Source organism: Oncorhynchus mykiss, chromosome 12, assembly GCF_013265735.2.
Source record: "Oncorhynchus mykiss isolate Arlee chromosome 12, USDA_OmykA_1.1, whole genome shotgun sequence".
NCBI lineage: Eukaryota > Metazoa > Chordata > Actinopteri > Salmoniformes > Salmonidae > Oncorhynchus > Oncorhynchus mykiss.
In genome coordinates this window covers 76,554,515-76,566,093 of record NC_048576.1, presented here as the reverse complement: position 1 = coordinate 76,566,093, position 11,579 = coordinate 76,554,515, and the positions used below count along the sequence as shown (strand labels likewise).

At 44.3% G+C, this 11,579-nt stretch overlaps 1 protein-coding gene across 1 annotated transcript; it reads left to right on the top strand.

The window, feature by feature from the left end:
* Positions 1-2,973: 2,973 nt before the first annotated feature.
* Positions 2,974-9,172, top strand: LOC110538317 (ubiquitin carboxyl-terminal hydrolase 37). The gene is made up of 13 exons (XM_036939668.1): positions 2,974-3,607; positions 3,716-3,801; positions 3,900-3,942; positions 4,120-4,239; positions 4,418-4,549; positions 5,962-6,100; positions 6,228-6,364; positions 6,726-6,805; positions 7,680-7,817; positions 7,920-7,993; positions 8,391-8,460; positions 8,552-8,690; positions 8,928-9,172. The coding sequence occupies exons 1-8, from the start codon at positions 3,105-3,107 to the stop codon at positions 6,736-6,738; spliced, it is 1,173 nt and encodes a 390-aa protein (XP_036795563.1). The 5' UTR covers positions 2,974-3,104; the 3' UTR covers positions 6,739-6,805; positions 7,680-7,817; positions 7,920-7,993; positions 8,391-8,460; positions 8,552-8,690; positions 8,928-9,172.
* Positions 9,173-11,579: the final 2,407 nt, after the last annotated feature.

Below are 11,579 nucleotides of genomic sequence, written 5' to 3'. Positions count from 1 at the left end.
CTATGAGTCTGATAGCTACAACCACTAACTGGTCAATCATATGAATATCCCGGTGTAATCACACACCTGCAGTGCCAGTTTATCCAGGTGGTAGTAGGATCTACAATCTACTCTGCGAGAACAAATGATGCTTTGCATTTATGTCATGATCTGTTGACAGTTGTGACAGGTGCGGTGGAGACCAACTGGGTTTACAGAACAACAAATATACAATAAATGTACTAACGTTAGTATTTTAGTTTAGTTTACAGTCACTATGCAGAGTGGCACCTTTTTTAATGAGGTACGGTCAGAGATTAATAGATCCATCTGTGTTAAGGTCCTCCTAACAGTATACGCTGATGAAGACAGCTTGTCGGTCGGAACGTTGGATATTAGGTTATTAAATGATTGAGTCTGCGCTAGAGTGTGCAGCTCTCCCTTTCTTTTTTCAAAGGTCCTCCTAACAACCATTGCAAAGCCACGTTCGATCTGTATCAGATCAGCGTCAACTGAAGTGAAATAGGCATTTTACTTTCCATAATAAAATGTTACTCTAAAGTATCTTAAGAAGATAGAGGCTAATAAATATGTTTTATGTTTGCTGTATATTGTACAGGCTGTAAATGTGTCTGTACATTTGTCTATTGCTGGCAGCACCAATTCTTTGAGTCAAATTCTGTGAATGTAGGCCACTTGGCCAATAAAAGTTATTTTGATTCTGATAGACAGTAACGTTACTTCGAATGTCCTAGCCTCTTCCCAATAAAAAAAACGTGTATTGGCAAGAACCTAGTTATTTTGTATATTTTATGAAATAAGAATAACTCTGAATAGACGGTCATTTCATTTTGTAAATTATTTTTCAACATTTTGGTGTGTGTGTGTGATTTGTTGGCTATTTACGCTGGTAACGCGTAGTCAGGCGCATCATAATTTGGTTTATGACATCACAATGTGAAATAGGCAACATATTTTGATGTTCTGCAAAATAAGGCATTGTCTACAAATACACTGAAATGGGATGTTTGTGTTGCTGTAAAAAGGTATATGTCTATTCTGGGCTTGAATTGATCTAATTCTGTTACAATTTAGAGTATATTCTATTCTTTTCAGCTATTCCTAGTTGTTTCATTGTCTAATTATGTGTCCCAAATGGCAGGATTTGGGACAGAGGGTGTAATTGTATGGTTACAATGGTTTTATTTTTATAAACATGTATTTTTGCTATTTGTTAGTCTATGATACAGAATTCAATATGAGTTCTATATTTTATGGTCAGATCATGTGGTTTGGTTTTACCTTTGCTGCAAGTTAAAATGTAACAAGCTCTGTGAAGCAAAAAATATATTTTAATATACATTTTTATGTACTACAGTGCCTTGCGAAAGTATTCGGCCCCCTTGAACTTTGCGACCTTTTGCCACATTTCAGGCTTCAAACATAAAGATATAAAACTGTATTTTTTTGTGAAGAATCAACAACAAGTGGGACACAATCATGAAGTGGAACGACATTTATTGGATATTTCAAACTTTTTTAACAAATCAAAAACTGAAAAATTGGGCGTGCAAAATTATTCAGCCCCCTTAAGTTAATACTTTGTAGCACCACCTTTTGCTGCGATTACAGCTGTAAGTCGCTTGGGGTATGTCTCTATCAGTTTTGCACATCGAGAGACTGACATTTTTTCCCATTCCTCCTTGCAAAACAGCTCGAGCTCAGTGAGGTTGGATGGAGAGCATTTGTGAACAGCAGTTTTCAGTTCTTTCCACAGATTCTCGATTGGATTCAGGTCTGGACTTTGACTTGGCCATTCTAACACCTGGATATGTTTATTTTTGAACCATTCCATTGTAGATTTTGCTTTATGTTTTGGATCATTGTCTTGTTGGAAGACAAATCTCCGTCCCAGTCTCAGGTCTTTTGCAGACTCCATCAGGTGTTCTTCCAGAATGGTCCTGTATTGGCTCCATCCATCTTCCCATCAATTTTAACCATCTTCCCTGTCCCTGCTGAAGAAAAGCAGGCCCAAACCATGATGCTGCCACCACCATGTTTGACAGTGGGGATGGTGTGTTCAGGGTGATGAGCTGTGTTGCTTTTACGCCAAACATAACGTTTTGCATTGTTGCCAAAAAGTTCAATTTTGGTTTCATCTGACCAGAGCACCTTCTTCCACATGTTTGGTGTGTCTCCCAGGTGGCTTGTGGCAAACTTTAAACTACACTTTTTATGGATATCTTTAAGAAATGGCTTTCTTCTTGCCACCCCTCCATAAAGGCCAGATTTGTGCAATATACGACTGATTGTTGTCCTATGGACAGAGTCTCCCACCTCAGCTGTAGATCTCTGCAGTTCATCCAGAGTGATCATGGGCCTCTTGGCTGCATCTCTGATCAGTCTTCTCCTTGTATGAGCTGAAAGTTTAGAGGGACGGCCAGGTCTTGGTAGATTTGCAGTGGTCTGATACTCCTTCCATTTCAATATTATCGCTTGCACAGTGCTCCTTGGGATGTTTAAAGCTTGGGAAATCTTTTTGTATCCAAATCCGGCTTTAAACTTCTTCACAACAGTATCTCGGACCTGCCTGGTGTGTTCCTTGTTCTTCATGATGCTCCCTGCGCTTGTAACGGACCTCTGAGACTATCACAGTGCAGGTGCATTTATACGGAGACTTGATTACACACAGGTGGATTGTATTTATCATCATTAGTCATTTAGGTCAACATTGGATCATTCAGAGATCCTCACTGAACTTCTGGAGAGAGTTTGCTGCACTGAAAGTAAAGGGGCTGAATAATTTTGCACGCCCAATTTTTCAGTTTTTGATTTGTTAAAAAAGTTTGAAATATTCAATAAATGTCGTTCCACTTCATGATTGTGTCCCACTTGTTGTTGATTCTTCACAAAAAAATACAGTTTTATATCTTTATGTTTGAAGCCTGAAATGTGGCAAAAGGTCGCAAAGTTCAAGGGGGCCAAATACTTTTGCAAGGCTCTGTATATTAGCTATATAATGTTTCTCCAAACAGAAAAAGAAGTGCAGAGTTCGCCTCGGGATTGGGAGCAGCTGCCCATCGCCGTTCCCAATCCCACCCAAACTGACACCATCAGATGCCAGCATGGTAACTGCATCAGTTTGGAAAAATTGGGAGAAGAACGTAAAGGATCACCACCAACTTGATTCTTCCTTTCCCTCTTTTTTCCATTTGAAACCGTCTACAACATCTCTGACGCCCCTCGACCCCTTGTCTGGCCGAACACCAATTGGCACTCCATCCCCCTCTCCCCCCTCACCCCCCTCACCCCCCGGATCCCCTGCCAGATCCCCTTCCACTCTCTCCAAGTTCTTCAGCCTCTCTTCCCTCTCCTCTCTCCACATGTCATCTCTCTCTTCCTCTTCCTCTTCTTCTTCTTCTTCAGAGGAAGGATCACAGACCTCCTCCCATTTTAGTGCTTCCTGTGTTCTCCTGGCTGTCTCAACTCAGTCATCCTCCTCTGCCACTCCCCCCAGTCCTGCCTGCCCTTCCTCCCCAACCCACGTCTCCTCCCCTGCCCCCCAGTCCTCCTCTCCAAACCCCCTTGACCACCATGGAGAGACCAACAAAGACAATGAGACTGCCAGGTACTGCAACCTGATATCAAATTTCATGCCAACCAACACCATTGAATTGAAATGAAAAAGCCAATATAATATAGCTAACCTAATGCATGTGTCTGTGTGTCTTTACAGAGAAATTATGAGTTCCGAGGTCAAAGAGGTGGGGGCAGTTGTTCCACAGACAAAGAGAATGGTACCCCAATTTGCTGGCATCACAGGTCTGTAAACGGGTGCCATTTGTTGGTGCTATTCTTCTCAATTCATCTTTGACAAATCTTCTCTTTTACCGCTGTCCGTCTCTTGTCTCTCTCTGCAGAGGCCTCCATTGACCTGAGGGCTTCCTCTGTCTCCTTGGAGAGGTAAGTACTGTAGACAATTGCCACCTTCATCTCACTCGACTCTACATAAGAGTTGTCACTCACACTATGACATGGTAACGAATATCTGTATGCCTGTACATTAAAACAGTGTTCAAACAGACAGATTGGTGTTGAGCTACAGCTACTAAGGCCTCTAACCTGTCTCTCTTCCTCCAGGCCATTGGTTAGGTCTCGGGACACCATGGCCCGCCTCCGCAACCTGTTCAGTAAGAGTAGCACCCAGCTGGGGGAGCAGAGCTGCACAGGCGAGGGTGAAGACAACACCAAGCTCCTCGGGTAAAAGACACACACACACACACACCTACTCTTATCTCTGAGCTCCTCTTTTTGTTTACAATAATTCTGTGTGGTACTCAGAGTTATCTTGCATTCATGCCTTACAAATCCATTCATTAGTTTACCTTTGGTCCACAGTTCAGATATTAGTGCGGTACTGATGGCTTCTTTCCCACAGGTTGCCTAATATTGGCAACACCTGCTTCATGAACTCTGCTCTGCAGTGCCTGCTGGGGCTGCCAGCATTTTGCAGAGACATCCTGAGACAGCAGGACACCTGGAGTTCCTACCCCTCCTCTAAACTGCTATGGTATACAGCCTCGCTCTCACCCTCCTGTCCCACCTGTACACACACTGACCCACCCACCTAGACGCTTATAGTTACAGTACACAGTCCCGCCTCAATGTATGTATCAGTGGAGGCTGCTGAGGGGAGGACGACTCGTAATGATGTCTGAAATGGAGCAAATGGAATGGCATCAAACACATGGAAACCATATGTTTGATGTATTTGATAGCATTCCACTGATTCCGCTCCAGCCATTACCACGAACCCTTCCTCCCCAATTAAGGTGCCATCAACCTCCTGTGGTATGTATGTATGTATGTATGTATGTATGTATGTATGTATGTATGTATGTATGTATGTATGTATGTATGTACTGGATGTATACTAAATAAAAAATATAAATGCAACATGCAACAATTTCAAATATTTTACTCAGTTACAGATCGTATAAGGAAATCAGTCTATTGAAATAAATTCATTCGGCCATAATCTATGGATTTCACAACTGAGCAAGGGCGCAGCCATGGGTGGGGCTGGGAGGGCATAGGCCCACCCACTGGGGGGGCTAGGCCCAGCCAATCAGAATGAGATTTCCCCACAAAAGGGCTATATTACAGACAGAAATACTCCTCAGCACCTCCCCAGACGATCCCGCAGGTGAAGAAGCCAGATGTGGCAGTTCTGGGCTTGTGTGGTTACACGTGGTCTGCAGTTGTGAGACCGGTTGGATGTACTGCCAAATTCTCTAAAACCATGTTGGAGGCAGCTTATGGTATAGAAATGAACATTCAATTCTCTGGCGGACATTTCTGCAGTCAGCATGCCAATTGCACGCTCCCTCAAAACCTGAGATGTCTGTGGTATTGTGTTGTGTGACAAAACTGCACATTTTAGAGTGGCCTTTTATTGTTCTCAGCACAAGGTGCACCTGTGTAATGATCATGCTGTTTAATCAGCTTCTTGGCAACGGATAAATTCACACTAACAGGTGTGAAATTTGTGCACAAAATTTGAGAGAAATTAGGTTTTTGTGCATATGGAAAATGTATGGGATCTTTTATTTCAGCTCATGAAGCTTGGGACCAACACTTCACGAGTTGCATTTATATTTTTGTTCAGTATGTATGTTTGTGTGTGTGTGTGTGTGTGTGTGTGTGTGTGTGTGTGTGTGTGTGTGTGTGTGTGTGTGTGTGTGTGTGTGTGTGTGTGTGTGTGTGTGTGTATGTATGTATGTATGTATGTATACTCTCTTTCGTACACTCAGTGCCTCATATGATTTTTAAGATAAAACCACACCCAACTCAGCTACTGATTAACACCAGAGGTGATTTCCTGTCACAATCAGGAATCAGCTAAAGTAGAAGTACAGAGCAAATCTGTGGCCAAGGTGAGAGAGTGAAACCTGAATGCATGCTCTTTGTCTCCCTCCACAGCTGCTTTGCCAAGTTACATCAGGCCAGGCTTTCTGGAGGCACTGTTAATGCTAAGAAAAAGGAAAAGAAGAAAATCCTTCAAACAGTCAAGCGCTGTCTTTCCGTTGTCAATGAGGACTATGAGGAAGACTATGAACAGGTAAGATATTATATGCTAAAAGACTTACTTAACAATAAACCTGGGACACGTGAAAGTATTTTTCCTCAGCTCTGTTTCAGTTGTGGTTGTTGATGTATTTTCTGTTTCTTTCCCATTCTTCTCTTAGGATGCCCATGAATGTGTGGTGCTCCTCCTCTTTCAGCTGAAGGAGGAGGGTATGGCATTAAAGGGCTCACCAGAGCCATACACCTGCCCCGTGAAGCAGTTAGAATTCAAGCTGAAGACTTCCCGTACCTGCACCAGGTAACAGCTGTCATTTGTATATGGTGTACCTTGATGTCTTCATCACATTTGTGAGGAGGTTTAATGTCAGCATAACATGCAGGATACAGAGGTAAAGCATTAAGATAGTGTGTAGAGGGATCAAAAGGTTTGTGTTGGATAGCTGATGCATTTCTCTCCGTACTTCTGAAGTTGTGGAGTTATAGTGTATGGTCAGGAGGATTACAATCACTTGTCCCTGAGCCTGAGCCATTACCTGCCACACAGCCTGGACCTCTACTTTAAGGTCAGCACTTGGCTTCAACCAAGAGTTAGTATGTCAAGGAACACTATCATTAATGTCATAATGTTCATAATTGTATTGTTATGCTTTGTCACCTAGCCATCTGCGTTAGAGTGTGCATGCAGGGTGTGCTCAGGCAGCATGGCATCTGTGACTAGCCACTTCCTCACGATGCCCCGGTGAGTCCTCCCATCATCATCTCAGATTACAATTGACAGTCCTGATCTAACTCACCAAACTGGGTTATTGATTTGAGTACAAGACTGATTCCTTTGTCTGTGTGAATGCCTGTCTGTTCATCCCGTCTTTGTGAATGTCTGTCTGTCTGTCTGTCTGTCTGTCTGTCTGTCTGTCTGTCTGTCTGTCTGTCTGTCTGTCTGTCTGTCTGTCTGTCTGTCTGTCTGTCTGTCTGTCTGTCTGTCTGTCTGTCTGTCTGTCTGTCTGTCTGTCTGTCTGTCTGTCTGTCTGTCTGTCTGTCTGTCTGTCTGTCTGTCTGTCTGTCTGTCTGTCTGTCTGTCTGTCTGTCTGTCTGTCTGTCTGTCTGTCTGTCTGTCTGTCTGTCTGTCTGTCTGTCTGTCTGTCTGTCTGTCTGTCTGTCTGTCTGTCTGTCTGTCTGTCTGTCTGTCTGTCTGTCTGTCTGTCTGTCTGTCTGTCTGTCTGTCTGTCTGTCTGTCTGTCTGTCTGTCTGTCTGTCTGTCTGTCTGTCTGTCTGTCTGTCTGTCTGTCTGTCTGTCTGTCTGTCTGTCTGTCTGTCTGTCTGTCTGTCTGTCTGTCTGTCTGTCTGTCTGTCTGTCTGTCTGTCTGTCTGTCTGTCTGTCTGTCTGTCTGTCTGTCTGTCTGTCTGTCTGTCTGTCTGTCTGTCTGTCTGTCTGTCTGTCTGTCTGTCTGTCTGTCTGTCTGTCTGTCTGTCTGTCTGTCTGTCTGTCTGTCTGTCTGTCTGTCTGTCTGTCTGTCTGTCTGTCTGTCTGTCTGTGTGTGTGTGTGTGTGTGTGTGTGTGTGTGTGTGTGTGTGTGTGTGTGTAAATGCCTGCCTGTCCGTCTGTCTCTGAGCAGGGTCCTAATGCTTCATATTAAGCGGTTTACTGCAGGCAACTGGGAGCCAGAGAAGGTGGACGATCCCATGTCCATCCCTGCAGAACTGACCCTCCCAGCCCTATGTGGGGAGACAGCCCCTGTCCAGCATGGAGCCAGGTTGGTTTACACTCTGTTTTGGGACATTGCACATTGAGCAGCCAACACACACCAGGATTTTCACACACTAGATATTGATTTTCATTGCCATCGATTACACAGGGCAAGCTCCCTGGGGAAAAACAACATGGACAACACATCTGCAAACTCCCCGAAAGGCACCCTTGATAAACCAGGTAGGACATTGTGTTACTGACATCATGCAGAACAAATGGAGTCAATCACAACAATGAGTCACACTCTCATGAAACAGGACTGTTGAGGAAAGCAAGTCGGAAGCTGAAGTTAAGAGTATATATGTTGATAGGTTTCCGCTTCACTTTTTGGTTTGTATTTACACTATATTTGATATACCCCCACCAGCTTCAATTTCCTCTGACCAGCTAGAGAAACCAGCTGACAGTGAGAAGGGGCAGCAGGCAGTGGTGAGGAGAGAGAGAGAAATAAATAAATAACAGATAATTAGATCCAGTTGAGATAGTTTGGGGGCGGGTCAAGATAAGGCAGTTATAGAAGGCACCCCTATCCTGTAGACAAAATAACAATCCTATTATTAAATGTGTTTTCTTACAGAGACACCAGCCAGACAATATCTACAAATTGTCAAGTGTGATCTCACATCTGGGAGACAACATGTATACAGGTATGCAGGCACTCAGGTATGCACGCACGCACACGCATACATAATTCTGAAAGCTTAATGTACACTCTATTCTGTCTCCCTTGTTCCCCAGGCCACTACATCAGTGATGTTTTGGACAGCCGTGGCAGTGGGTGGCTCTGCCTGGATGATGCACGTGTCTTGAGGACAGATGAGGCCACTGTGCTGAGGGCGAGGGCACAGACTGCCTACATCCTGTTCTATGTCTGCAGGTAAGGCTCTAGCCCACACATTTGAGAAGAATGCCACAAATGGAGTCAATCACAACAATGAGTCATCAAGAAAAAAAAAAGTGTTTACCAAAGCTAGAAAGATGATTAATTGAACACACATTAAGAGTTGAATGTGTAATCTTTAATGTGTAATCTTTAACCTGCAATCCCTCTATATGTGTTATTTTCCAGACATTGTATGTACATGTAAGATATCCCTGTCATTTCTCATTGTAGTGGAGCAGGGGAAGGAGACCAGGCCCCTCAGGACCAGGAGAACCCATCATAAAACTCAGGGAGATGCACAGAGCCCAGGGACCACCTGGAGTAACACCTACCACAATACCAAGAAACATCAGATTCATCAAATTAGGCTGCCCTACACCACCATCAAGCTGCCCTAGACCACCATCAAGCTGCCATAGATCACCATCAGGCTGCCCTACACCACCATCAAGCTGCCCTACACCACCATCAAGCTGCCCTACACCACCATCAAGCTGCCCTACACCACCATCAAGCTGCCCTACACCACCATCAAGCTGCCCTACACCACCATCAGGCTGCCCTACACCACCATCAAGCTGCCCTACACCACCATCAAGCTGCCCTACACCACCATCAAGCTGCCCTACACCACCATCAAGCTGCCCTACACCACCATCAGGCTGCCCTACACCACCATCAAGCTGCCCTAGACCACCATCAAGCTGCCCTACACCACCATCAAGCTGCCCTACACCACCATCAGGCTGCCCTACACCACCATCAAGCTGCCCTAGACCACCATCAAGCTGCCCTACACCACCATCAAGCTGCCCCAGACCACCATCAAGCTGCCCTACACCACCATCAGGCTGCCCTACACCACCATCAAGCTGCCCTAGACCACCATCAGGCTGCCCTACACCACCATCAAGCTGCCCCAGACCACCAGGGAATAAAGCTGCATGAGACCACCACCAGGCTGCCCCAGACCACCAGGGAATAAAGCTGCCTTAGACCACCATCAAGCTACCCTAGACCACCAAGGAATAATTCTGCTCTAAACCACCAGGACATCAGGCTTCACTACACCACCAGGACATCAGGCTGCCCTAGACCACCAGGCTGCCCTAGACCACCTGGACATCAGGCTGCCCTAGACCACCTGGACATCAGGCTGCCCTAGACCACCAGAGGAAACAGACTACACCACAAAGCATGTACCCATTGTAGGCCATCTACTGTATGTTTACAATTATATAAATATAAAACATCTCACTGACCTAGTGCAATTTATTTTCCTTTACTGTACATGGTAGTGAATAAATGTACCTACAGTGCATTCAGAAAGTATTCAGACCCCTTTTCCACATTTTGTTAAGTTACAGCCTTATTCTAAAATTGATTAAATTGTTTTTTTTCTTCTCATCAATCTATACACAATACCCCATAATAACAGAAAAAAAATGATTTTTAGATTTTTTTGCAAATTTATATAGAAAACAAAAATCTGAAATATCACATTTACATAAGTAGTCAGAACTTTTACTCAGTACTTTGTTGAAGCACCTTTGGCAGTGATTACAGCCTGGAGTCTTCTTGGGAATGATGCTACAAGCTTGGCACTCCTGCATTTGGGGAGTTTCTCCCAGTCTTCTCTGGAGATCCTCTCAAGCTCTGTCAGGTTGGATGGGGAGCGTCACTGCACAGCTATTTTTAGGTCTCTCCAGAGATGTTAGATTGGGTTCAAGTCTGGGCTCTGGCTGGGCCACTCAAGGACATTCAGAGACTTGTCCCCAAGCAACTCCTGCATTGTCTTGGCTGTGTGCTTATGGTCATTGTCCTGTTGGAAGGTGACCGCTTCACCCCAGTCTGAGATCCTGCATGCTCTGGAGCTGGTTTTCATCAAGGATCTCTCTGTACTTTGTGCCGTTCATCTTTCCCTCGATCCTGACTAGTCTCCAAGACCCTCCTTCAGAAAAACATCCCTACAGCATGATGCTACCACCACCATTCTTCACCGTAGAAATGGTGCCAGGTTTCCTCCAGATGTGACGCTTGGCATTCAGGCCTAAGAGTTCAATCTTGGTTTCATCAGACAAGAGAATCTTGTTTCTCATCTGAGAGTCGTTAGGTGGCTTTTGGCAAACTCCAAGCATGCTGTCATGTGCCTTTTACTGAGAAATGGCTTCCGTCTGGCCACTCTACCATAAAGGCCTGATTGGTGGAGTGCTGCAGAGATGGTTGTCCTTCTGGAAGTTTCTCTAATCTCCACAGAGGAACTCTGGAGCTCTGTCAGAGTGACCACCAGGTTCTTGTTAATCTCCCTGACCAAGGCTCTTCTCGCCCCGATTGCTCAGTTTGGCTGGGTGGTCAAACTGTCTTTGGTTTTTGTTCTGACATGAAATGCCACTGCAGAACCTTATATTGACAGGTGTGTGTGCCTTTCCAAATCATGTACAATCATGTACAAGTATTTTTGTTTTTAATGTTGTATACATTTGCTAGAATTTCTAAAAACCTGTTTTCGCTTTGTCATTATGGGGTATTGTGTGTAGATTGATAAGGATTTTACATTTTTTTGTCCATTTTGAATAAGGCTGTAACGTATACTGTGGAAAAAGTCAAGGGGTCTGAATACTTTCCGAATGCACTGTACAAGAGGCAATCCCTAGTGGAAAAAGTTAATATTACAATAATACTGTGTGTCTGTGCACAGTCTATAGTTTACGCGCTCCCTCAGGGCTTCAATGTAACTACCAATGAAGTAATGGAACAATGTATGGCAATGTAACATGGACCATACGTCACATATCAGTTTGGAAGACAGTCTTTCCCACAACTATTGTGGGAAAGACTAAGAGGACATCAACGTGTTGCACAAGAATTACAGAATAAATAAAA

Coding starts and splice junctions, on each gene's coding strand:
- LOC110538317 (XM_036939668.1), top strand. CDS start 3,105: ATGGTAACTGCATCAGTTTGGAAAAATTGGGAGAAGAACGTAAAGGAT. Junction 3,802..3,899: donor CCAATTTGCTGGCATCACAG/GTCTGTAAACGG, acceptor CTCTCTCTGCAG/AGGCCTCCATTGACCTGAGG. Junction 4,240..4,417: donor GACAACACCAAGCTCCTCGG/GTAAAAGACACA, acceptor TCTTTCCCACAG/GTTGCCTAATATTGGCAACA.